At 59.5% G+C, this 24,591-nt stretch overlaps 2 protein-coding genes across 12 annotated transcripts; both read left to right on the plus strand.

Annotated features, from left to right (window-relative positions):
* The first annotated feature begins 14 nt into the window (after nt 1-14).
* Nucleotides 15-10,954, plus strand: NRBP2 (nuclear receptor binding protein 2). Of its 3 annotated transcripts, none has more exons than XR_013527980.1 (18): nt 15-407; nt 892-1,014; nt 1,091-1,192; nt 1,293-1,382; nt 1,647-1,687; nt 1,828-1,922; nt 2,058-2,081; nt 2,153-2,236; nt 2,314-2,369; nt 2,483-2,578; nt 3,487-3,619; nt 3,735-3,837; nt 3,916-3,966; nt 4,041-4,176; nt 4,978-5,031; nt 5,128-5,191; nt 5,284-5,615; nt 10,342-10,954. XR_013527980.1 is itself a non-coding variant. In XM_035276987.3 (18 exons), the coding sequence occupies exons 1-18, from the start codon at nt 285-287 to the stop codon at nt 5,495-5,497; spliced, it is 1,500 nt and encodes a 499-aa protein (XP_035132878.1). In that variant the 5' UTR covers nt 15-284; the 3' UTR covers nt 5,498-7,496. The 3 variants fall into 3 exon arrangements, 2 of the variants coding, with proteins under 2 accessions (XP_035132878.1, XP_035132877.1); XM_035276987.3 differs by lacking the exon at nt 10,342-10,954 and having other exon boundaries at nt 5,284-5,339; nt 5,429-7,496; XM_035276986.3 differs by lacking the exon at nt 10,342-10,954 and having other exon boundaries at nt 5,284-7,496.
* A 229-nt stretch (nt 10,955-11,183) lies between these two features.
* Nucleotides 11,184-24,053, plus strand: PUF60 (poly(U) binding splicing factor 60). 9 transcript variants are annotated; one of them, XM_008983035.5, is made up of 12 exons: nt 11,184-11,219; nt 16,127-16,228; nt 18,505-18,600; nt 18,732-18,821; nt 19,731-19,781; nt 21,879-22,040; nt 22,129-22,221; nt 22,339-22,552; nt 22,631-22,821; nt 22,947-23,082; nt 23,279-23,514; nt 23,611-24,053. In XM_008983035.5, exons 1-12 carry the CDS (start codon nt 11,196-11,198, stop codon nt 23,908-23,910), a joined length of 1,695 nt encoding a protein of 564 aa, XP_008981283.3. In that variant the 5' UTR covers nt 11,184-11,195; the 3' UTR covers nt 23,911-24,053. The 9 variants fall into 9 exon arrangements, with proteins under 9 accessions (XP_008981283.3, XP_002759200.2, XP_008981284.3 ...); XM_002759154.7 differs by having other exon boundaries at nt 16,130-16,228; XM_035276971.3 differs by lacking the exon at nt 11,184-11,219 and adding an exon at nt 11,435-11,557.
* The last annotated feature ends 538 nt before the right edge of the window (nt 24,054-24,591 follow it).

Consider the following 24,591-nt stretch of genomic DNA (forward strand, 5'->3'; position numbering starts at 1 on the left):
CGGCTCCGATGGGCGGGGCCTGGGTGCTGCCCAGGCTCGGCAGCTCCGGGGGAAGCTCCGCTCTGGCTCCCGCAGGCACGGGCGGCTCCGGAGGGGCACGCCGGCTCCACCCGCCCGCCGCGCGCTGGCGCCTCCCAATTCCCAGAGCCGGGGCTGGGGCTCTAGGCCGCTGCTGCGGCGGCGGAGGCCCTAGGCTGGGCGCTGGGCGCGGGGCCAGGGCGGGCTGGGAGCGGCTGCGCCGGCGGCGGATCTCGCGGAGGGCGGTGGCCTGAGTCGGCCGAACCATGGCGGCCCCAGAGCCGGCGCCGAGGCGGGCCCGGGAGCGGGAACGGGAGGACGAGAGCGAGGACGAGAGCGACATCCTGGAGGAGAGCCCGTGTGGTCGCTGGCAAAAGCGGCGGGAGCAGGTGGGCGCGGGGGTCGGGTACACGGGTTGACACCGCCCTCCACGAGCCGGAGGGGCCTGGAGGCCGCGCGGGGCGTGGGGACGCTGGGAGAGCCCGGTGCCTGGAGACCTCTCCGAAGCGTCTCTCAGGCGGCGGGCAAATCTGCCACCCCTGGACCCCTTTGCCTTGGCTGCCGCACTGGGATTCCCTGAGCGCCAGTCTCCTCCCAGGACCTCCCCATGCCTCTGGACTCAGCCGCCAGCTCTCTGGGGAATCCCCCTAGACTCCCTGAAACCTGCTCCAAATCCCCTTAGCCCAGCCCTTGGATAGGAGCCCTTGGCTCCTGAGAGCAGCCACCCTTCAAGCCCCCACCTTCCCACAGACTGGCTCAGGGCCTGCAGCCCATGCTTGGGCCCACTGGAAGGGTGTGGACAGGGACCAAGTCCTCACCCACAACCCCGAAACACACCAGGGCACACATAACCCCTTATTCACCCCCACCCAGGTGAATCAGGGGAACATGCCAGGGCTTCAGAGCACCTTCCTAGCCATGGACACAGAGGAGGGGGTAGAGGTGGTGTGGAATGAGCTCCACTTCGGAGACAGGAAGGCCTTCGCGGCGCACGAGGTGAGGCCACTGCCCCCTCCTCATCCTGCCCGGGTGGCCACCTGCTGACCACCCAGCGACCACCCTCCCTCCCCAGGAGAAGATCCAGACCGTGTTCGAGCAGCTGGTGCTGGTGGACCACCCCAACATCGTCAAGTTGCACAAGTACTGGCTGGACGCCTCTGAGGCCGGCGCGAGGGTGAGCACGGGCAAGGCCCTGGGCAGGCAGAGGCCACAGCCAGGTGGGGCGGGCATGGGGAGGAACCGGTTGGTGGAAATCCCGAGTTCGCACCCTGCAGGTCATCTTCATCACAGAGTACGTGTCATCGGGCAGTCTCAAGCAGTTCCTCAAAAAGACCAAGAAGAACCACAAGGCCATGAACGCCCGGGTACGGGGAGTGGGCTGGGGCGGCCGGGGAGCAGGCTGGGGTTGGGGCAGCCTCGGTGACTGAGGAGCAGCCCTGGGGAGCAGGGCTTGGGTGGCTGGGGAGCAGGATGGGGTCGGGGATGGGGTTGGGGCAGCCTCGGTGGCTGGGATGGGGAGGGGGTGCCCCGCACCCCGGACAGGGGCTGGGCGCGGATGCGGCGGCGGGCTCCGCAGGCCCAGCCACCTCTCCTGCGCCCACCCGACGGAGTCGTGCGTCCGCCGCCAGGCCTGGAAGCGCTGGTGCACACAGATCCTGTCTGCCCTCAGGTGAGAGCCTGGGCTCGCCTGGCTCTGAGCCGCGGGGGGGGGGGGGGGGGGGGGCTCCCGCGCTCCCCATCTTTCCAGCGCCTCCTGACCGGCTCCGCCTACTTTCCCCTTACCTGCCTGCTCCTTCCCCACGTCTGCAGCTTCCTGCATGCCTGCAGCCCCCCCATCATCCACGGGAACCTGACGAGTGACACCATCTTCATTCAGCACAACGGCCTCATCAAGATCGGCTCCGGTGCTGGCGGGCAGGGCTGGGCTCGGGGGTGGAGGGGGGTGGCGGGGCGGGGCAGGGGAAGGTTCCTAGAGCCGAGGACCGAGGACTTACGATGCCCCAGCAGCTAACCCGGCTTTTTCTCCCGCCCCTTGGCAGTGTGGCACCGAATCTTCTCCAATGGTAAGTGCGAATTCTGGAGGGATGGGGTCCTGGAGAGGTCCCGCCCGCTCAGCCTCCGCCCTCTCCCACAGCACTTCCAGACGATCTCCGAAGCCCGATCCGCGCTGAGCGAGAGGAGCTTCGGAACCTGCACTTCTTCCCCCCAGAGTACGGCGGTGAGTGGCGCTGGGTCCGGATGCCCTGTGCCTGCCCTGCGCTTCTGTCCTACTGTCCTGTGCTCTCTCTCCTTCAGAGGTGGCCGATGGGACCGCTGTGGACATCTTCTCCTTTGGGATGTGTGCGCTGGAGGTACTGCACGCCCCCCCCCACCCCACCTTGTGCTCTGCCCTCCTCCTAGCTGTGTCCTGCGTGGCTTACCTGTGTGGTCCCTTCCCCATGCTTTACCTGGCTCTGTGCCCCAGATGGCTGTGCTGGAGATCCAGGCCAACGGGGACACCCGGGTCACAGAGGAGGCCATTGCTCGCGCCAGGCACTCGCTGAGTGACCCCAACATGCGGGTAAGCAGCCTGTCCTGCCCTCCCCAGCTGGCTCATGGTACTCAGGTAGGCCAGCAAGGTGCTCCAGGCAGGCCTGGGAGAGCATCACAGTTTGTGCAGCTGAGGAGTGCGCCAGCTAGCTGCACCCTCCCAAAGAGGCCCTCAGTGGGAGCACATATTGGTTCCAGGCCAGAAGGCCCTGAAGGGTCAGCACATTTTAAGAACAAGAAGGCAAGAGAGAGCCTTTCTCTGTGGCTGCTATCACCATGCCTGTTTTATAGATAAAGAAACCGAGGTTCGGAGATGAGTCCTTTACCCAAAGTTTTAGAGTAAATGGTAGAGCTAACCTCTGTACCTGGGTCTGCTTCAGTCCAATAACTTGACTTTAAATTTCCAGCTTGTGGGGAGACATGGTGGGTGCCAGGCAGGCAAAAGAGGTATGGGATGGAAGCTGCGTCCCCAGCCCCTCTGCTTGGAGTCCAGACTTCGCCCCATGGCCTCAGGAGATGGGGGTGCCTGCACGGGCAGGTGGGGAGCTGGAGCTGGAGTGGGTATGGATATGGACAGGGTGAGGACCTGTCCACATGGCTGTCTCCAGTGTTGAGCCTGAGCTGGGCCGATCAAAAGTCTGTGGGTAGGAGGCCTGCAGGTGTGACTTGAGGGTCATGGCTCCTACTCCCCACAGTTTTTTGAGGGTTGAGGGAAGCAGAGCATGGGCGCTCCAATCCCAGAACCCAGCTGTCCTCAAGCTCGGAGGACCTGGTCCTGGCCTGGCTGCTGCCAGGACTCCTCCCTGTGGTCATCCCTGCATGTCCCATGTGTCCCTGAGGAGGAGGGACATGGGGAACTCAGAAGCTGCCTCTCCTCGAACTGTGGGGTCAGAGCAGAGAGCCCCTGCACACCACCAGCCCCTCCTCCCCACACCCCAGGAGTTCATCCTTTGCTGCCTGGCCCGGGACCCTGCCCGCCGGCCCTCTGCCCACAGCCTCCTCTTCCACCGAGTGCTTTTCGAGGTGCACTCACTGAAGCTCCTGGCAGCTCACTGCTTCATCCAGCACCAATGTGAGCAGCAGGCCAGCCCAGGGGGTGGCCAGGGAGGCTGAGGGTTGGGACGTGGAAGGGGGCTCTGCAGGACCCAAGGCCTGAGCCCATCACCTTGATGCTCCTGTGGCCGCAGACCTCATGCCTGAGAATGTGGTGGAGGAGAAGACCAAGGCCATGGACCTGCATGCTGTCTTGGCAGAGCTTCCCCGGCCCCGCAGGCCCCCACTGCAGTGGCGGTGAGCAGTCAGCGCCCAGAAGCCTCCCCTTCCAGCGTCCCTGGCCAGCCCCTCATGTGCCTCCCACCTCCATGCCAGGTACTCGGAGGTCTCCTTCATGGAGCTGGACAAATTCCTGGAAGATGTCAGGTGAGAGCTGATGTAAGGCTGGGGGCCAGGCAGCTGTCAGGCCTGAGTCCCCAGCTACCCTGGTGTGTCCCCAGGAACGGGATCTACCCACTGATGAACTTTGCAGCCACTCGGCCCCTGGGGCTGCCCCGTGTGCTGGCCCCACCCCCAGAAGAGGTCCAAAAGGCCAAGACCCCAACACCAGAGCCCTTTGACTCTGAGACTAGAAAGGTGAGGCCTCTCTCCTGCTGCTCAGTGCCAGCCCTCAGACAGACAAGAGGTGCCCCTTCTTCTCTCAGGGCCTGCATCCCCACAGCCCAGCTCTCCTCCAGGCGGCCAGAGACCGGATTCAGGCTGATCCTCCGGTGCGGATCGTGGGGGTTGTTGGACAGGCTGGACACTCCCCTTTTCTAGGAGGCTCCATGTCCTCTCAGATCCTTCCCCCACATCCTGCTGCCCTGAACCCACTCCAACCATCTTTCCTCCAGGACTCACCTGGGGCCCTTCTACCTGCCAGCACTCTTCACCCACCCCCGGGTGCTGATTCCTGGACATCTGTGTCCTGGTGTCTCCCCAGACTTCTACAGTGCTGCCTACTGGCCAGAAGCCTCTCTCAGTGCAGTGCAGCCAGAATTCATGTCCTAAACAAGCAAACTGCCTGCTCCTGGCTGGCCACAGAGATCATGGGAGTCCTCAGCCGATGCCCAGGCTCTGGGAGGCCTGATTCTGCAGGCACTGTGCACTTCCGTGTGGCCCTGTCCTGGCCACCCTCCCTTTTCCTGTGCCCATAGTTCCCTCTTTGTTCAAGTCATTCTCTCCATGGTGAAAGCTCCTATTCACCTTTCAGTACCCAGCTCCTAATGTTGATTCTTTAAGAAGCTTTCCTTAGCTTGCCAGGCCACTAGCAGTGAGATGGGCTCCTCTTAGAGACTCCCCGCTTGACGATCTCTGCTGTCCCTTCTGGGCCCCTCTGGCACAGCAGCATGTGCTCTTGCTGCTGGGTTTGTGAGTCCCAGCCTTCCCCCGCTGCAGGTCATCCAGATGCAGTGCAACCTGGAGAGGAGCGAGGACAAGGCACGCTGGCATGTGAGCGGGGCCCGGGAGGACGGCACTGCTGTGGGGAAGGCGGGGGCCTGGCAGACCCCCGAACTCCCCGCCGACTTTGCCCTGCCACCTCCCCAGCTCACTCTGCTTCTGGTGATGGAGGACCGGCTGCACCGGCAGCTGACCTACGACCTGCTCCCAAGTAGGCTGGGCAGGGGACTTGGGCGGTGGGCAGTGACCCCGGGTAGCCGGAGGCGCAGTGGCCTCTAGCCTCACCTTACGCCGTTGCCCCAGCGGACAGTGCTCAGGACCTCGCCGCGGAGCTCGTGCACTACGGCTTCCTCCACGAGGTGTGCAGGGCAGGGTGGTGCTGCCAGGCCGAGGGGGTGTGCGGGGCAGGCCGCACCCCTCCGTCCCCCATGCCTCCCTCCTTCCGCAGGGCGACCGGATGAAGCTGGCCACCTTCCTGGAGAGCACTTTCCTCAAGTACCGTGGGGCCCAGGCCTGACCTGGTGCCCCAGCCCCAGGGGACCATGCCAGGGTGCTGCCCAGGTCAGGCCACATTGGGGAGAGCCCAGCACTGCCAGGCTGCCCTCTACTGTGTCCCTGGGAGCACAAAGGCCCAGGTAGTGAAGAAACCCCCACCTCCTGTGGAGCGGGGCTGACCCTGCCTCCAGGTGCCATGGGTGGGGGTGGGGGAGCCATGAGGCCTCCCAGGTCCTTAGGATCAGGGCTGCCCCCAGGACCCCTTCCTATATCCTTGATTCTCTGCCCGGAGCTCCTACCCAGGTTGCCTGGCCAGGGCCACTGCCTCCTTAGCATGCAGGAGGCTCCCCTGCAGGGAGCCCCGGCTCTGGGGCTTGGGGGTGAGGGTAAGCCCTGAACAGACCTCTGCCCAGAAAACGGCTCCATGAGGTCTGAGAGAGCAGCCATCCCTGGCTGGCACCATAGACCCACACAAGAAGCCTGCACAGCAAGCCAATGGTGACACGCCTGCAGGTGTCAGGCATGGCACTGGGCACAACTGGGACCTGGCAGGAGAAACAGACCAGAGAGGTCTGGAGTTGAGGCTGTCATCAGCAAAGCCCCTGGTCCCACACAGCTCTGTCCTGGAGTCACTTCTCTGGCCCTTCACCCACCCTGAGACCAGGATGTGCAGCCCCTCTGCAGATCTCCTCTGGCCCTCGCAGCCCCTCCAATGGGCTTCTTCTCTCCTGCATTCCCTGGCCTGGAGGGTTGAGGGACCCCACATCCTCTCTGCTCCTCAAACTCATACCCCCTGCATGTTACCTCCCACACTTTCTCCCTGGGGCAGCTGCTCCCTGGGCCACTGAGTATGTCAGCTCCTGGCTCCCTGCCTCTCTCCCACTCCACTCGTGGCTCAGTCTTTGAGGTTTCTATGCCCTCATGGATTCTGCTCCTGCATTCCAGGCCTCTTGATTCTTGGCTTGCCTCTCCTCCAATTACAAATTTAGTGAAGCGGCCTTAAACATTTTAAATTGTATGTATAAATTTAGCGCATTCATGCTTTTTAAAAAGCATTTCAAAGTCAAAGCAGGAAGGCACACCGCTGTATTAGCTCTATACTACTGCTGTGGAATTTATCACAAACTTAGTGGCTTAAAACGACACAAACTGACTGCAGTTCTGTAGTCTGGAAGGCTGACTTCGGGTTCCACTGGACTAGAGTCAAGGCTGGCAGGCCGCCTTCCTTCCTGGAGGTCCTAGGGGAGACTCCATCTGCTGCTCCTTCAGGCTGCTGGCCGAATCCACACCCTTTCAGGGGCAGGGCCAAGGTCCTCACTTCCTTGCTGTCTGTAAACTGGGGCCACTTCCAACTTGTAGAGGCTGCCCACATTCCCTGGCTCTTGGCCCCTCCTCTGTCTTCAAAGCCAGCAGGTTCAGTCTGTGTCAAGAACCATTTCTCTGGTTCTCTGCAGCCAGGAAAGGTTGTCCTTAAGGACTCATGAGATCAGGTTGGGCTCAACCAGATAACACAGGTTAACTTCCCTCCTCAAGGTTTTTTAATATTAATCACATCTGCAGAACACATTTTGCCATGTAAACTAACGTTCACTGGTTCCAGGCATTAAGGAATGAACCTCTTTTGTGGGGGAAGGGTGGCATTCTGCCTACCACAGCACCCCAACAAAAAACCAAAAACCAAAGCAAGACTTACCAAGGCATATCAAATAAATGTACAAAATAGTGAATCTCAGTTATCTTAACCATTCCAATACTATTTACAAAATAATTCAAATTCTCCCACCTTCCAACTCAGAATTAGAAATCTGAAATAATATCCCTGTCCTAGATGGAAATCCTGATGCTAAGCTACCTGATTATGCATGGTCCGAAACGGTTTCAGTGGCAAATACGTAACATTGTACTAGTAATTAAACTGAATTTAAAAGCATCATCACTGCCATTGCTGCACGTAATCACGTCTGTTGAATTTTTCCTTTTAAGTTTTATCTGTTCAGAATTATATGCATATTGCTTTTAAAGTGGAATGGGCTTTCTTTTTTTTTGAGGCCAATAATAAATAATAAATGCAGGCTCCTGCTCTGATGCTCCCCAAATTCAACTCTCTCAACTGTTCCTTCAGGCATCTGAAATTCATGTGTCTCAAACTCATGGGCATGCCTTTACTGCAGTTTATCCGGTGTCCCCAGCTGTCATCCTCTGGGAGGAGGGTGGCCACCTGCCTCAGTCTCCCTATGCGGCATCATTCCTGTGTGCTGGGCATCACAGCTGCATGGGTATTACTTCAGCTTCATTACCACACATCTCAGGCGAGAACTGGGTGTTCTAGGATGCTGTTTCTTGCACAACTTTTCGTTTTTCCTGGAGTTAATCGTTGCCTAGTTTTTCTGTTTGCCTAGTTTTCTATATGTGTTTGTCATCAATCATCTTTTGACTTTCCTGAAGAAGCATGGATATCCTCTCAGAGCTTAGGACTTGTCACATAACTGACTGCTCAGTTTCTTCTTTTCCTGGAGCCCCCTGCCCAGGCTGCTTGTTCTTGGACTTGTGGCCCAGCATGGGTTAACTTTTCCCTGGTGTCCTGGAATTCTTCCTCTTCCTGCATGTGCCCCGTTTGAGGAGGAACGTCCTCCAAGCTTCCCGAGAGGGTGCACAGGAAGCTAAGGAGTCTTTACCTGGGTTTGTCTTTATACTAACCCCACATATGCTTGACAGTGTGACTAGTTACAGAAAACTTGGCTTGCTTGAAAATACTTATTCCAAGGATTTTGAGGATATCATGTCATTGTCTTCTAGTTCCAAGAACTCGTGTGCCTTTCTGAATTCTGGCTCTTTACCTGTGATCTCTTCTCTGTGTTTTTTACTTTGTCCCATTTCTTTGGAATCCTCAATGATACGTCTTGATACACAACTTCCCTTATCCCATTATCTAGAAAACATGACTGTTTGGTTCTAGGAAATTTCCTTATCTCTTTGTTGGTTTATCTCATTTCCTTATTTTCTGGACAGTTTATTTAGATGTTGGACTTAAAAATTTTTTTTTTTGAGACAGGGTCTGGCTCTGTCACCCAGGCTGGAGTGAAGTGGTGTGATCACAGCTCACTGTAGCCTGCAACTTCTGGGCTTAAGTGATCCTCCCACCTTAGCCTCTCTAGTAGCTAGGACTACAGGCGTGTGCTACCACATCCAGCTGGTTTTTTTTTTTAAATTATTTTTTTTGTAGAGACGTGGCCTTGCTATATTGCCCAGGCTAGTCTTGAACCCCTGGGCCCAAGTGATCCTTCTGCCTCAGCCTCCCGAACTGCTAAGAAGGCAGGTGTGAGCCACTGTGCCTGACCTGGACTTCTCTTTTGAGATGCAGTCATGTAGTGACAAGAGCACAGGCGCTGGAGCCATTCTGCTGCTCCCTACCTTGTGCTGTTGCACATGGGTAAAAATGGGGATAACAGCTGTACCCACTGCATAGCACTGGGTTGTGAGGATCCCAGGAGTGAGTGTGTGTGAGAACAGTGCTGGGCACCATGTGCCCAGAGTGCACATTATTGTCAAGGGAAGCTGTCACCAGAGGGTAGCACTTGTGGCTTCAGCTGGTGGTGGTGGCAGACCAGCCCCTACCTCCCATCCATCCTCTCCATTGTGGAGGCCTCGTGTGCCAGGCTGGCCCTAAGAGCACCCGCCTGTGTTGCTGCTATTTTGTTTTCCAGCTATCTGGTTTTCTTGTTCTCCATTCTGGAAGACTTTATCCTTTTTTCTTCTTTTTTTTTTTTTGAGATGGAGTTTCACTCTTGTTGGTCAGGCTAGAGTACAATGGCACAATCTCAGCTCACCTCAGTCTCCACCTCCTGAGTTCAAGTGATTCTCCTGCCTCAGCCTCCCGTGTAGCTGGGACTTCAGGCATGTGTCACCATGCCTGGCTAATTTTGTATTTTTACCAGAGACATGGTTTCTCCATGTTGGTCAGGCTGGTCTCGAACTCCCAGCCTCAGGAGATCTGCCCACTTCCACCTCCCAAAGTGCTGGGCTTATAGGCATGAGCCGTCATGACCAGGCAGAAGACTTCATCCTACACCCTATTGAATTGCTCACTTTCCCCTCATATGTTTTATTTCTAAGAGCTCTTTCTCGTTCCGTGTGTTCTTTCTCTGTAGCTTCCAGGTCCTTTTGATTGGCTGTGATACCTCTAATATCTCTAAAAATGATGTTTTAGTTTCCTTTATTGTCTCTGTTCCTTCTCAGTCCCTTTTCTTCTTTCTCTTGTGTCTGGTGATCCTGGGCTGTCCAGTTGCATTTAAGAGTGAGATGCTTTCAGTGGCTGGTACTTATGGCCTGGCGAGCTTCAAGGCCAGTGATCTGGCTGGGCCATTCTACTGGGCACCCCTCTGCCCCTAGCTGCCAGTTTTTTTCTTTTGAGCTGGGAGCTGCTGCAGAGAGGAACCCTCCTAAGAGGCCTGATGGCATGCTGGAGGCCAGACGCAGCCCAGGGGTGGAGGTAGGGGAAGGAACCAGAGTCTTATTTACTCTCAGGCTTTTAGACAGGGGCTTGCTTAAGTGGGGCCTCAGAACTCCTCTCTGGGAGCTCACATCCCAGCCACCACAGGGCCTGCCAGCCCCAGCGGGTAGGGACAGAGGTCTGGGGTTTCCTTTCTCTGGCCGTGCTTTCACCCACGACCCTCAGACACCAGCCTCTATAGCCGAGTGGGCTGCAGCAGCTCTGGCTGTCCACCTTCCTCCGGCTCTACAATATCCCAGCTCTTTGCCCTTGCAGGGTTTCTTTATAAAACCCCTTTCCTATCATTTCAGATGGTTGCAGGAGGGAGGTGGGGAATATCCTGCCCTATTTAAGTAGAAGTGTCTATTAAATTCCAGACGTTCCCAGGGTTGAAAGGAGGCCCTTTCTGCATAGAGAGGCCTGCTGCATAGAGAGGATGCCTTGTGGTCTCAGGCAGCTGAAGGTGCCTGAGCCTACAGATGTGGCTTCTTCAGATGACCGTGTTGAGGTCTCGGGACTGGCTGTAGCAGATGGCAAACGTCCAGGACAGGCAGCTCTCCCGGCAGCATTGATGGACACCTTGGGCCATGAAAGCCAGTTCAGGGACTAAGGGGGCCTGCGGGCCGAGTGACTGATGTCAGCCAACCTATGGCTGGGGCATACGCCAGAGGCGCTGGGGACTGATGAATCCCTCGAAGGAGAAAAGGCTGCCAAGAAACCAGGCTTCCCAACCCCAGGGATATCGCGACTCAAGGACGACGCATCTCACGACGTGAGCCTGAAATACGCGGGCCTTTCGTCACCCGAGATTCCTCCAGCCCAGGAGGGCCCCCGCTCTTTCCTCTGCCTCCTCGCGGAGAGCCTCTGGACGACGCCCGCAACAGCGTTTTCTGCAAAAAAGGCAGAGAAGAGAAGCGTAGCAGCGGCCGCAGGGGCGAGGGGTGGCGAGGAGTGCCACGCGCACCCATATCGGCCACGCGGACAGACTCTCCCGGTTCGGGCCCCACGGCGCACGCTCCTGGCCGCCCAGGTCGCAAGCCCCACCCCTCTCCCCGCCCACTTCCACGCCCCTTCCGTCGCTCCTCCTGGGGGCGTTAACCGTCCCTCCCCGCCCCGGAAGTACGTTTTACCTCGTTCCTCGCGAGAGTTCCGTGCGCCGGCGCCCAGATCGCGCGAGACCGCGGAGGGAGCAGGAGTGGGTGGCGCGCGCAGCGGCCGCGACGGACGCAAGATGGCGACGGCGACCATAGCTCTCGTAAGTGAGCCCCTGTGACCGCGGGCGGCCCTTGGCTGGTGGGGGCGGGTCATTAGCCCAGCCTGGGTGCAGAGGGCCTCCCAGGGACGCGGCGGCCTTCTCAGACCGTGCGCGGACTCCTTTGTGGCCCCGGGTCGCGGGAGGCGGGGGCGGGGCGGGAGCGCGCCGGCGGTCTGCAGGAGGCCTCAGTTTCCGGCCTGAGGACCCCAGCTTCCGGCGGGGCGGGGCGGGGGCCCGGGCCCGGCGTGGGGCCCCGGCGGGCGAGCGAGCCTGGCGGGGTTGCCTTCCTGCCCGCTAGGTCCGGCAAGCGGGGGTCGTTGTCCTCCCTCTGCCGACGGGTGTGTGCGCCGTGGTCACGACGGAAGTGGGGTCCTGGGGGCCACGCGTGGGCCTTCGGGTTGATGGGATCAGAAGGGGACGGGACCTGTATGTAGAAAGGAGTCTGCAGCTCAGAGCATGGGGTGGATTTGGCTCACTGCGCCTGCAGCCTTGAATTCGTTCTCCAGTGCTTGTAAAGGGATCTGGTTGTCTCCATTCTCTTATCCCCATTCGGGAAAGAAGGACGTGCTTTCTCCTCTCCTATGTATTTTGAGAAGTCGCATTGTCCCAAGCTCTACGGGAAGATTTGTGCGCACAGTGGGGAACTGGGCAGTCGGAGGTCTAGTGCCCATCAGAAGCCAGTTCTCACCCAGGGTGCCATGTGCAGGGCATCCGAGGGAGCTGCATGGGCATCCAGAGAAAGGAGCCGCCCCCTGCTCTGCTCAGTGTCCACCTCTGCGGGCCGGACAGGCGTTATTAACGTAGAGAGAGAACACCCATACACACACACATCATGCGTGATGAAGTCTGGTCTCTCCATCCCACTTAGCTTAGAGGACCTAATCCCCTCTTGCGTTTTTCTCAGCTATGGTTCACCCCTTTGTTATTTGCCAGTCTCCCTGCCGCCTACACCCAGTGGGATGGGATAGGTCTGTTCGAGAAGACAACTTGGGTGAGTGACTGAAGGCTGGATTGATAGAACCAGGAAGTATCTTTAGACTGCCTTTGCCAGGCCCCCAGCTGGGGGGCTGGGCCCATGTCCCACTGAGGCAGAAACCAGTTCCAACGGGGAGAGAGGCATTGTGGGGGCAGCATAGTGTGTGATTCACAAGGCTGGCGGCTAACTCTACTCTTTCTACCATGTTCTTTCTCCGAAGTCACAAGAGTAAGTGACCTTTGAGGGGCATGTCAGAGAGAAAGGGGGTAAGGGTTGAGGATTTGGTGACCTCACAGAGAGGCTGTCTCCAGGCAGCAGTCAGAGAGTTGATGGTGAAGGACTGGACACTTGGGAAGGTAGAGGAGGAAAGTGGATGCCTCATCTCCCCAGTAGTCAGAGAGTTGATGGTGAAGGACTGGACACTTGGGAAGGTAGAGGAGGAAAGTGGATGCCTCATCTCCCCAGTTACCCGCAGAACAGCACCCTGTGCCCATGAAGGCTAAATGGGGGCCCAGGTCTGCTGTGGTGTGGTGCCAGATAGGTGGTGGTGGTGTTGGGTTGGATGTGGGCCGTACTGACCCCATGAGTGGGTCCTCATGTGGGGTGTTCGGTGCCATCTGAATTCTTTGGGGTAACAAATGATTTTTCTTTGTCGAAGTTCCAGCTTGCTTCATCAGGCTCCAGGAGAGAGCTGTAGCTCGTGATCTAAGCCATTTTTCTTTTAATCATTGGGATGGAAAGGTTTCTAGAAGGGTTGCCTGTTCACCACCGTCCTGGTTGGACACAGTGGTGAGAGCCTGTTCCCTGTCTCATGCTGCTTCAGCTCTTAAGGGAGGTTAAATGGAGCAGCTGAACTTGGCCAACCGTGTCCTGGTGGGGAGGGAGGCCGGAAGATATATAAGGGTGGGCATGCCTTCTGCCTGGTGGCTGCAGAATGAGGCCGGCTGCCTCTTCACAGCAAGGATAGGTCTTCTGGATGCATCGCTTCACTTTGACTCTTGGCTCCGTTCTTCTCTTCACTGACAGCCCAACCAGCTCTTATTTGGGGTCATCACCCTTGCGGTCCCAGTTGCTTTCTTCTGTAGGCACTTAGCCTGCAGTGTCACCTCACAGAGGCCCCCTGGCTGCCAAGGGTGCCATGGCCTGGCACACCTCATAGCTGCTCTCTTCTTGTCCTGTGCTTTCTTCGTCGTGCTGGTAAACCACAGAAGTCATCTTTGATTTTTGCATTCTTTGTCTGCTAGCAGCTGACACCAGGCTCCTGAGAGGGATGTCTTTCTCTCTCGTCTCTGCTGCCTCTGCAGTGCTCAGTGTGGAGCCTGGGCATGCAGTAAGCAGCATTTGCCATATGAAGGGAAGTGACAGGTAGAGGCGAGGCGATGTCCTGCAGCCACCTCTGCCCTGGGTGTCTGACACTGGTTGTTGTCAACAGTGCTGATGATTGCTGGAACCTGTGACTTGCTTTGCTGCTTTCTGTGTGCAGGGGCTTCGGGTTGGGGGGGTGGGGGGTGCTGGGATTTCACCGACTCTTCACAGTAGCCCTAGGAAACAGGCCATCCCCCTTCCCAGCTGAGGCGCCTGACGACTTGAGACCTTGGGTCATTTGCTCCATGTTATTTCTCTTTTTCTTTTCTTTCTTTTTTTTTTTTTTTTTTTGCGATGGAGTCTCAACTTTGTTGCCCAGGCTGGAGTGCAGTGGTGCAGTCTCGGCTCACTGCAATCTCCGCCTCCTAGGTTCAAGCAATTCATGGTAGCACCTCAGCCTCCCATGTAGCTGGGAATCTAGGCGCCCACCACCATACCCAGCTAATTTTTGCATTTTTAGTAGAGATGGGGTTTCACCATATGGGGCAGTCTGTTCTCGAACTCCTGACCTCAAGCAGTCCACCCACCTTAGCCTCCCAAAGTGCTGAGATTACAGGCATAAGCCACTGCATCTAGCCCACATTACTTAAACAAAAAAAAATTTCATAGAGTTGGGGTCTTGTTGTGTTGCCCAGTCTGGTCTCAAATTCCAGAGCTCAAGTGATCCTCCTGCATCGACCTCTCAAAGTGCTGGAGTTACAGGTGTGAGCCACCACGCCCAGCCCCTACTTTCCTCTTCTTGTTTTCTGGTGGAAATACTCCTCTTTGCCCTGGGCTGAGGAAAGGCAATGCCAGAGTTGGCACCCCAGAACCCCTCTGCTATACCACCCCTCAGGGGGCTTCCCATCCCTCCAGGCACTGCTGCCTGGTGGTCAGGGGCATCCTGACCACAAAGCCACCATTTTCATTGCCTAAAGATGGCAACATGTAACTAGCTGCAATCATAAACATCAGTTTCCTCCAGGCTCTCCCCGTGTCTGCTTAGCACAGAACCCTAAGCTGCATGTAGCTGGGAACTTCCATCTTGTGCCATGAATGGCGGTGGGCTGGCTTTTCCCAAGAAAAAGCTTTTCTGAGCCATGTCCCACCGTCAACACTGTTGTGGTTCACGTGTTGGCTAGTGCAGGGATTTGGGGGAGCGTGAAGTTACGAAAGTGCCCGTGTTCACCCTGTTCACGGGTATCTGGAGACTGGACCTGAAGCTGTCACTTGTTGTGGGCAGTGAGAGGCAGTCTTGGCTGGGCATGGTGGCCCACGCCTGTGGACCAGCACTTTGGAGGCTGAGGTAGGTGGATTGTTTGAGACCATCTTGGGCAACATGGAGACTGCTATCTCAAAAATACAAAAATTAGCTGGGTGTGGTGGCATGTGCCTGTAGCCCCAGTTACCCGGAAGGTGGAGGTGGCAGTTGTACCAACCACACTCCAGCTTGGGTGACGGAACCAGACCCTATCTCAAAAAAAAAAAAAAGACAGGCAAACTCTGCTCTGATTGTGCATGCAATAGGAGGGGCCCGTGTCAGAGGGGTCCTTGTTTCTTTTCACTCTTTCCGGGGCACAGTGTCTAGGCAGCGTGGGACTGATGTGGGCAGCTAGAGCACACCCATGCCAGCAGCATCGACAGCAACTCTGGGCACGGGCTAGTTGTAGCTGGGCTTGTGCTGCTGCCGCTCCTCTGGAGGCTGGAGGACCTGGGATGCTTTGGTGGGTCAGCCAAGCTTCTGGCTTTATGCACATGGCTCCAAGGGTGGGCACACTGACCTTGTCATTCCTTAGATACTGCTCACCCTTGAGCTGGGAGCGGCATGATGCATGCTACATTTCGTTCTCATTGCGCAGCCTCTGAGAAGGTAGAGTAGGTCTCAGGGCCCTTCCACTAAGTCTCCTGACCCCCACAATGTTCCCTGTCTCCTGCTGGTGACCTGCCTTTGCCCTGCCATTCCTCAAGACCATGGTGGAGCTGCTTCTCCTTTCTGTGTCCCCTTGGGTGTGGGTCTTACCGAGTGCAGAGGGCCAAGCTCTTGGCTGTCCTCCTGGGAGACAGCTGTGGTCGGTTCCGTTGCCAGGGAATGGAGGCCTGAAAAGCTTCTTCAGGAGAGAGCTGGGACCTGGGCTTGGCCAGAGCCCTGGAAGGCACTGGGGCTGGGGCTGAGTTGTGGGCTGGCCAAGGTGTATGCAGACTGCTCAGGAGGCGCCCCTGCTGCCTCAGGAGGGCATGGGGGCAACCAGCCGGTCCCTTTGGGCATCCAGCCTGCTGGCAGGAGAGGATGGCTTTCCTTGGCCTAGGGCAGGAGCACAGCTCTCTCTACTCTCCTCCCTGTCCCTGCTGGGACTCACTGGCTGCTCTGGCCCAGCCCAGACTCCACTCTGCTTCTGACAGGGTCTTTGGGCATGCTGATGGGTGTGAGGAGAGGGCAGTTTGGGCTGGGGGCTCGTATCGGGAATGCATCCCTGCCTGGCCTCCCTTGCTCATCCCTGAGGAGCTCAGCCCTTAGCTTGGGAGGAGAGCAGGCCTGGGCGGTGGGGTGGCATGCCTGTCCATTACAGCATCTCCTTCCTGCCTGCAGCAGGTCAATGGCCAGCAAGGAGGGGGGTCCGAGCCGGCGGCAGCGGCGGCGGCGGCAGCGGCGGCAGTGGTGGCAGCGGGAGACAAATGGAAACCTCCACAGGTACTGACCTTAAGCATCCTCTCCCTCAGGCCCGCCTGACTGCCTGCCTGCCCGTCTGCCTATACATCCCTGGGCCCAGAGAGGGCTGGCCAGGGGCGGGGTGGGAGAAGCCTCGGGGACCCTTCTCTGCCTTCTGAGTAGACAGCTGCCTGCAGGACCACGGCCCTTGCCCTGCGCAAGTCCTGCACCCTTCCCACCCAGCCATGGAGCCGGCCTTTGCCCTCTGTGTCTGCCCTGCTCCACACACCAGGAGGGGCCTGTTGACAGTGCTGGACAGGGGCACCCGGGCCTGGAGCTCGCTCGTTCTTAGGCATTGGCGTCTTGCAGGAAGGGGGGGGGGCACTGTTCTAGAATGTGTGGCACTTTACTAGCCGGAAATACAGATTTCAGTTCAGAGTTCTATGTTTTAATTTAAATAATTAAGCAATGCGCAAATCAAAGCACAGTTCTGGTTGGGACTCAGCCCTCCTCATCTTTTTTCTGCCCAGGCTCCAGAGTGGGTGTGAGTGGTTCTCGGCCTGTTCAATGGCCCAGCTTTGGGAGCCGGTCCTCTCGGAGGTGGAGCTGGGCCTGTGGCTGGGTGATTGGGTTCTTTGTGCTTCTCCATGGTAGCACCCGCCTCCAGAGCATTCCAGTGGGGCCTCAGCAAGGTGGCCTGGCGGCCTCTCGGTGCTGAGCCCTCCTCTTGGTCCCCCAGGCACGCTCGTGGGTGGGACTGGGACTGGGACTGGGACGTGGTATGCAGCCTGGATCCTGGGAGATGTGGGAGCCAGCGCTCCCTGGCCCTTGGCTGGCGCCCAGCTGGCCATTGGTTGGTGGGAGAAGGGCCTTTTGTTCACCAAGACAAAGAAGAGATTGAAAAGTGTCTAGGGGGCTGAGGGGATCGGCGTTGATTACCATGGTAACAGCCCCCAAGCCCCAGCCTCTGGCTCTTGGGCCCTCTTTCCCACTAAGGAGGAGTGGGCTTGGGGCCAGCTGTGAGGGTGATGAGTACAGGCCTGGTGTGAACCAGACTGGAGCACCTGGTGCCACCCCCAGCCAGCCTTTGACCTTGAGGAACTGCTTGGGGCTCTGGTTGCCTGGGCAGGGTCTCCAGGGCTTCTTGCCTTTTGAGCCCGGGCCAGCATCCCAGCACTCAGCAGGCAGGAGGGGTTCTTGGAGTTTGGGCCAGCCGGCCCCTTCCTGCCTCCTGTGTCCTTCTGTCCTTGCTCGTTCGTCACTTCTGTGCTGGGGATCCTCCTCTCTTCTCTGCTGTCCCTCAAGGCTGCGTCTGGAAGTCTGGGAGGGCCCGGTTGGTGGCCAGTGTTCTTTGTGCTTGCTGAGCTGGGAGACAGGCGGGCATGCTGTCTGCCAGCCTCACACTCTGCAGGGTCTGCAGGCCATGCCTCCCTGCTCACACGGTTGAGTTCTTCCCTCTGCGAAGAGCTTAGAGATGGATTTTGACAAAAGGGATATAAGCATAATCCTGGTTGGCATCAGCTTGAGTCTGCAGTGGCTCTGACTGCCCAAGGACCTCCTGGTCCCCAGGCCTGCCTGGCTAGGGTGCTGGCCAGTCTGCTCCTGGCTTCTCCCAGTGGGCTTGGCACAGCCCATGCAGGAGTGTGTGGAAGTGAGTTGGATCCCTCCTTAGGGCTCCTGCGGCCCGAGAGAGACCCATGTTCTTTGGGAGGTGTGCACAGTGCCTGTGGGGACTGGGGGGAGCACTGCTGGGAGAGAGGCCCTTGTATTTGCTCCTTGGGTGGCCCCTTGAAGCTCCAGGAAAGCTGAGCCTGTGCCCATGGCAGGAGTCTGTGTCCAAGTGAGGAGCCCCAGAATGTCCAGAGTGCCCTGACCCTTTTCTCCCACCTTGGAGGATAGCTGAGGCTGGCTCTCCTGTGTGACAGAGGTTCTGGGGTCAGGTTGACAGCCAGGGGCTGGACCCCTCTCCTGCCTCCAGCTGGTTATCTTGGTGGCTCCTGAGGAAGCCACTGTGGCCTGGGCCCTACAACTCCTCCGGTTGGCCCAGAGCCTCCAGGGTACTTGCCTGCCTCTGTGTGTGTCCTACCCCATGGTTCCCAGGGGAGACAGAGGCCCGAGCTGGGGACAGCAGTGTCAGAAGGGCAGACCTGAGTCCAGGCCAGGCAAGGGACGGTCTGTGCTAGGGCTCTGTCTCTCTGGGAAGGGGCTGGGCCAGAGGCCGTGTGCAGTGTTCTGGAGACAGGTGGGGTGGCACTCCTAGGGCCACATGCAGGAGAACTTGAGCTTGCTGCTGACGGATTCCCCCGCTCCCCTACCAGGGCACAGACTCCATCAAGATGGAGAACGGGCAGAGCACGGCCGCCAAGTTAGGGCTGCCTCCCCTGACGCCTGAGCAGCAGGAGGCCCTTCAGAAGGTGAGCACAGACCTCCCAGGGCACGGTGGGCATGGGCCAGTAAACCGGGGGCAGGGGCAAGGGCAGGGTGCGGGGTAGGCCTGTCTCCCATGGGCTGGGCCCCCAGTGCTCCTCACTGCCACCTCTCTCAGGCCAAGAAGTACGCCATGGAGCAGAGCATCAAGAGCGTGCTGGTGAAGCAGACCATCGCGCACCAGCAGCAGCAGCTCACCAACCTGCAGGTGAGCCCCGGCCGGGCCTCCACCTCTTCCCCGCCACCGCCACCATCTCCTCCTCTTCACGCTCTTCCTCCTCCTGTGCCTGTGGCCGCCCCCACAAGCTGTTACAGTGCTCCGATTCTCAGAGACTCATGCTTGGGACCCTCAGGGTCCTCTCTGAGGCACAAGTGGCCCAGCCTTTCCCACCTGTTGCTCACTGGAGCCCCTAACGCGCCGCAGCCCTTTTCTTGGCTGCTTGCCTATAGCTCCCCCTGTTCCCCTTCCTGGTTGTTACACTGTGGCCTCTGGTCTCCCCTGTGCCCCCTGCCCCAGCTGTGCACAGCCGACGGTGGCAGCATACAGGGCATGGGCCTCCCTGCCCCCATGGCCTGGGTAAGACCGCTCAGGCTCCCACCCCTGCAGTGAGTCCAGACCACCTGGGCTCAGCCCTAGGACTGAGGGGACAGTCTGGAGGCACCTCCCCTGGGGCCCTGCTCTAGGCCTGCAGCCGAAGGCTGCAATAACCTTCATGGGAAGAGGCCGGTGTGAGGCCAACAGGTTCCTGGGCCTCGAGCCTCACGCCCCCGCCCAGCCCTCAGACATTCACACTGCCAGGAGATGTCCTGGCCATTCACTGCGCTCCACCACCCTCCTTCCTCCCTCCCCTTCTCCCCCCTTCCCCCTTCCCCCCCCTTTTCCCCCTTCCCCCCTTCCTTTCTGCCCCAGCTGGCCCAGCTGCAAGACTGCAGGGCGGGGCACGTGGGGCGCTGCGGCCCCCCTGGGCAGGTGCCGGCGGCCGGCAGTGTGGGAAGGCAGGCGGCCTCCCTGGCAGGGCGGGGACTCCGGGCCTTGCCGCTGTCTGCGTGAGGTGTTGACGAGAGCGGGAGACTGCTCGGCTCCAACAGACTGAACTCTGTCTTTACTGTCTTTCAGATGGCAGCAGTGACAATGGGCTTTGGAGATCCTCTCTCACCTTTGCAATCGGTCAATAGAAATGCTCACTTCTTCCGGGGCTCATGTCCTTAGTCAGGGCTAGAGGGGGGCAGTACAGCCCACGTGCTGGGGACCTTGCTCCCCTGGCCGGCCCTGCCCGCCAGCTCTGGACGAGCGCAGCAGAGCGCCAGGCGTGGTGGGGCCAGTGGTGTGGGCACCCACCCGGGACCGCCCCTGGGGAGGCCTCCATCTGCTCTGAGGGCCCACCTTAAAACTAACCGGCCAGGTAACTGCGGAGGGCAGCCGGCCAGGGCGGGTAGCTGCCGGCACCAAGCCCATCTGCGCCCACACCACCTGCACACACGGGTGCACCCATGGCCTCCAGCCCCTCAGTCTCCAGGCTGCCTGGCTCTTGGGTTGGGGTCAGGCCCCTGAGGAGAGAGGGGTCCTAACTCATGGTCCCATCAGACCCTGGAGGGAGGATGGATGGATGGGGTGGGGGTGGGGGGACCCAAGCGAGCAAGGGAAGGGCAAGTAGGGCCTTGGGCCTGGCTGTCAGCAAGGGGCAGAGGCCACGCAGCCAGGGTGGAGGAGGCAGGGGCCACGGCTATGGCCTTGGCTGTGGTGGGCAGAGGAGTGTGGGAAGGAGGTGCCCCTCCCTTTCCCCAGAGGCAGGCTGAGGAGGAGGCCAGGCCCCATCTCGGGGTTCCTGAGGGGAAGACGCGGCCCCTTCTCTGGGAGCCTCTATGCAGGGCACACGCACCCTGCGTGTGCGGCTCCCATGGGACGACATGCCTTGTTCCCTCCCGGAAGCATCTGAAAGGGAGCCCGGGAGAGAGCTCTCAGCCTGCCTGGGGGTGGGGCCCCACACTGAAGAGGAGACACAACCCTGTCTTGGGGGAACCGTGGCCTGAGGGACAGGCCTGGTCTCGTCTCTGGGGAGCCTGCAGAGCGAGGAAGACGTGATTCCACCTTTGGTGGGCCTTGCTTTGAGTAGAGAACCTCAGGCCAATTTGTTAGGGGCCCAGTTTGAGGAGAGCACAGTCTCATTTTCAGGGAATTCCTAGTTGGAAGGAAGATACCTCACCTTGGGAAGTCCCTTGATGTGGAGAGGTGCTTCCAGGCTCTTCTCCACGGAAGGGGGAGGGCCTGTAGTAGGCCAGCTGATGTCTAAAGAGGGAAACTGGTCTCTGGCCACAGGGCCTTCTTTTATGGAGAGGGGCAGGGCCTGGCTCCAGCTCTGCCTGCTTTGCCTGCCCTGGCCTGCAGTCTCCCTGTGGCCCGCAGCGTGTGGCTCTGGAAGTCCCCTGCCTGACAGGTCTCCTGTGAGGTGGCAGGGGCAAGACCCTGTCCCTGAGGGTGTGGGGAGGTCCCTCAGCACAGTAGCCAAGTTCCCAGCCAAGGACCTGGACTGGCCAGGCCTGTCACCTCCCCAGCTCCAAGGAGCCTGGGGGCTTCTCTTAGGGTCTCTGCTACGTCATGGTCTCGCCTGGGCCTGCTCTCTTGGCGGCAGGTACGGGCTTCAGGCAGCTCCTTTCTGAGGAGTTGCAGGGCACTGGGAGGCCACAGCATGAGCCCCCACCTCAGTTGGCCCCATAAGAGCAGCTGCTCCTCATTCTCTCTTCAAGGAGCCCCCATCCAGGCTCCTGAACTCCACCCCTGGGGTCTCTTCTGGGCAGTGATTGCCCTGTCTTCTGCCCTCCTCTCTTCGACCACCAAACCAGTGGGTCCCTCCAGCCTGGATGGCTCCTCCTTCCCTCTTCTGTTGTGATCCTTGGCTGGGACGGTGGGAGGATCTCCCAGCCCAGCCTGGGCTACCCGGCCCCCAGACTGGAGAGATGGTCTGGGTGGGAGGGCACACAGCCCTGCCTCCTGACCATCTGTCGGCTTTGCTGCCGTAGTCTGCCTGGGACCTTGGCGGGCTGGGGTGCGTCTGTGTCCTGCCGCTGGGCCTGGCCTTCCTTCTTGGGGTGGCGGGGTCCTGTGACCCCAACATCCTGACTGCAGGGATCGAGCCGGCACCTCCCTGCCACGTGGGGAGCCCTTCCCACAGCAGGGCTGAGTGGGTGGGCCAGGAGGGAAGTGGGCTTCCCAGCCTCCTGCCACCCCTGACCAGCCAGCGGTTCTCTCCCCTCTGTCCTGCTGCAGATGGCGGCTCAGCGGCAGCGGGCGCTGGCCATAATGTGCCGTGTCTACGTGGGCTCCATCTACTATGAGCTGGGAGAGGACACCATCCGTCAGGCCTTCGCCCCCTTTGGCCCCATCAAGAGCATTGACATGTCCTGGGACTCTGTCACCATGAAGCACAAGGTCAGTAGGCTTGGTCTGCCCTGGCCTACTTTGGGCTCTCCCCCAGCACTGGGCTCACCTGGCCTGACAGGTTTGTCCCTGTGTCTAGGGCTTTGCCTTCGTGGAGTATGAGGTCCCAGAAGCTGCACAGTTGGCCTTGGAGCAGATGAACTCGGTGATGTTGGGGGGCAGGAACATCAAGGTAAGGCAGGGTGACAAGGCCGCCATCCTGCAGGCATGCAGGGTGGCCCCTCCACAGAAGCCTTTTGTGGCTGGGCCTGGGTTGACGTGTCTCTCCATCTTGCTGCCTCTTCCCCAGGTGGGCAGGCCCAGCAACATAGGGCAGGCCCAGCCCATCATAGATCAGCTGGCAGAGGAGGCACGGGCCTTCAACCGCATCTACGTGGCCTCTGTGCACCAGGACCTCTCCGACGATGACATCAAGAGTGTGTTTGAAGCCTTTGGCAAGATCAAGTCTTGCACGCTAGCCCGGGACCCCACAACTGGCAAGCACAAGGGCTATGGATTCATTGGTGAGCTGGGGCGGCTGAGGTAGGATGGGGCCACCCAGGACTAGGGTTGGCCCTGCTCACTGCTGCCCTTGCCCACAGAGTATGAGAAGGCCCAGTCATCCCAAGACGCCGTGTCCTCCATGAACCTCTTTGACTTGGGTGGCCAGTACTTGCGGGTGGGCAAGGCCGTCACACCGCCCATGCCTTTGCTCACACCGGCCACGCCTGGAGGCCTCCCACCTGCAGCTGCTGTGGCAGCTGCTGCAGCCACTGCCAAGATCACAGCTCAGGTGAGGGCCCACACAGCTGTGTCAGGCTGATGGCGGTAGGCGGGACTCCTGATTCCTTGTAGACCGATTGAAGGTGCTTGAGTAGCTAGACCAGGGACTGATAATGGTGACCTTTTGGGTTGCAGGAAGCAGTGGCTGGAGCAGCAGTGCTGGGTACCCTGGGCACACCTGGACTGGTGTCCCCAGCACTGACCCTGGCTCAGCCCTTGGGGGCTTTGCCCCAGGCTGTCATGGCTGCCCAGGCACCTGGAGTCATCACAGGTGAGTCTAAGTGGGTCCAGATCGTCTCCTCTCCTGCCCTGGCATCTCCAGTCCCGCTGCCCTCAGCTGCCTGAGCCAGGTGGTCCAGGTGCAACCCTCTGAGCCCAGGGCAGATCATCCATGGCTGGCTAGCTCTGCCTTTCTGGGAAGTGGGCTGGTGAGGGGTGACTGCTGGACCTGGTTGGTTTTGCTGCAGGTGTGACTCCAGCCCGTCCTCCTATTCCGGTCACCATCCCCTCGGTGGGTGTGGTGAACCCCATCCTGGCCAGTCCTCCGACGCTGGGTCTCCTGGAGCCCAAGAAGGAAAAGGAAGAAGAGGAGCTGTTTCCTGAGTCTGAACGGCCAGAGATGCTGAGCGAGCAGGAGCACATGAGCATCTCAGGCAGCAGCGCCCGCCACATGGTGATGCAGAAGCTGCTCCGCAAGCAGGAGGTGTGCGGCGGGGCCGGCGGGGGGCGGGGCGTGGGGGAGGCGGGGCCGGCGGGGGGCGGGGCGTGGGGCCGTAGCGCTCAGCTGTTCCCCCCACAGTCCACAGTGATGGTTCTGCGCAACATGGTGGACCCCAAGGACATCGATGACGACCTGGAAGGGGAGGTGACAGAGGAGTGTGGCAAGTTCGGGGCCGTGAACCGTGTCATCATCTACCAAGAGAAGCAAGGCGAGGAAGAGGATGCAGAAATCATCGTCAAGATCTTTGTGGAGTTTTCCATAGCCTCTGAGACTCATAAGGCCATCCAGGCCCTCAATGGGCGCTGGTTTGCTGGCCGCAAGGTGGTGGCTGAAGTGTACGACCAGGAGCGTTTTGATAACAGTGACCTCTCTGCGTGACATTGGCCCCTTTCCCTGGACTTGTACTTGCTCCGTGTTTCCTTTGGGTTTTATAGTAATACAATGGTGTCCCCGGGGCCAGGCACCCTCTGCCCAGCCCAGCGTATAGTGCGGATAAAGGTGCGGATGCTGCTGGCCTTGAACGTCCATGTGTCTGCCAATGGTCCTGTCACCCATCCTCGGTGTGTGTGTCCTTAGGGGATCTGGAGTGAGGAGGCAGGAGTGCCCAGGTTGGGGGTGGGTGTCCTCTGCTCCTGCTGCCTGCATGGAGGCAGGTGGGTCCCTGGTGGCATGGGACCTGAGGGCATTGGTGCCCTGGGCTTTCTCCCGCGGGTACCGGAGGCTGGGTGGGCGGGGCTGCTTGGGACTCCTGGTCCTCGGGTGCGGGCTCGCAGCCCTCCTGTCCGCGCAGGGTGGTGCTGAGAGATGGCGGCCCCGTGACACCGCGATCCGCTGGACAGCGCGCGCTGCCAGTGCCTTTGTGTCGCGGAGCCGGCCTTCCCAATTCGAGGGAGCAGGCGGGCGTGGTTGCCTCGGAAGGAGGCTCCGCGTTGAGACGATGCCAAGTACCCAGGGGCCGGAGGCCGGGCTCAAGACGAGGCCACGGTGGGCGGAGGGCGCGGCCTGGCATGGACTGCAGTTCCCTTGATTCTCTGCGCGGGGCGGGCCCGACTTCCCGGC

The sequence above is a fragment of the Callithrix jacchus genome, chromosome 16 (genome assembly GCF_049354715.1).
Source record: "Callithrix jacchus isolate 240 chromosome 16, calJac240_pri, whole genome shotgun sequence".
Taxonomy (NCBI): Eukaryota; Metazoa; Chordata; class Mammalia; order Primates; family Cebidae; genus Callithrix; species Callithrix jacchus.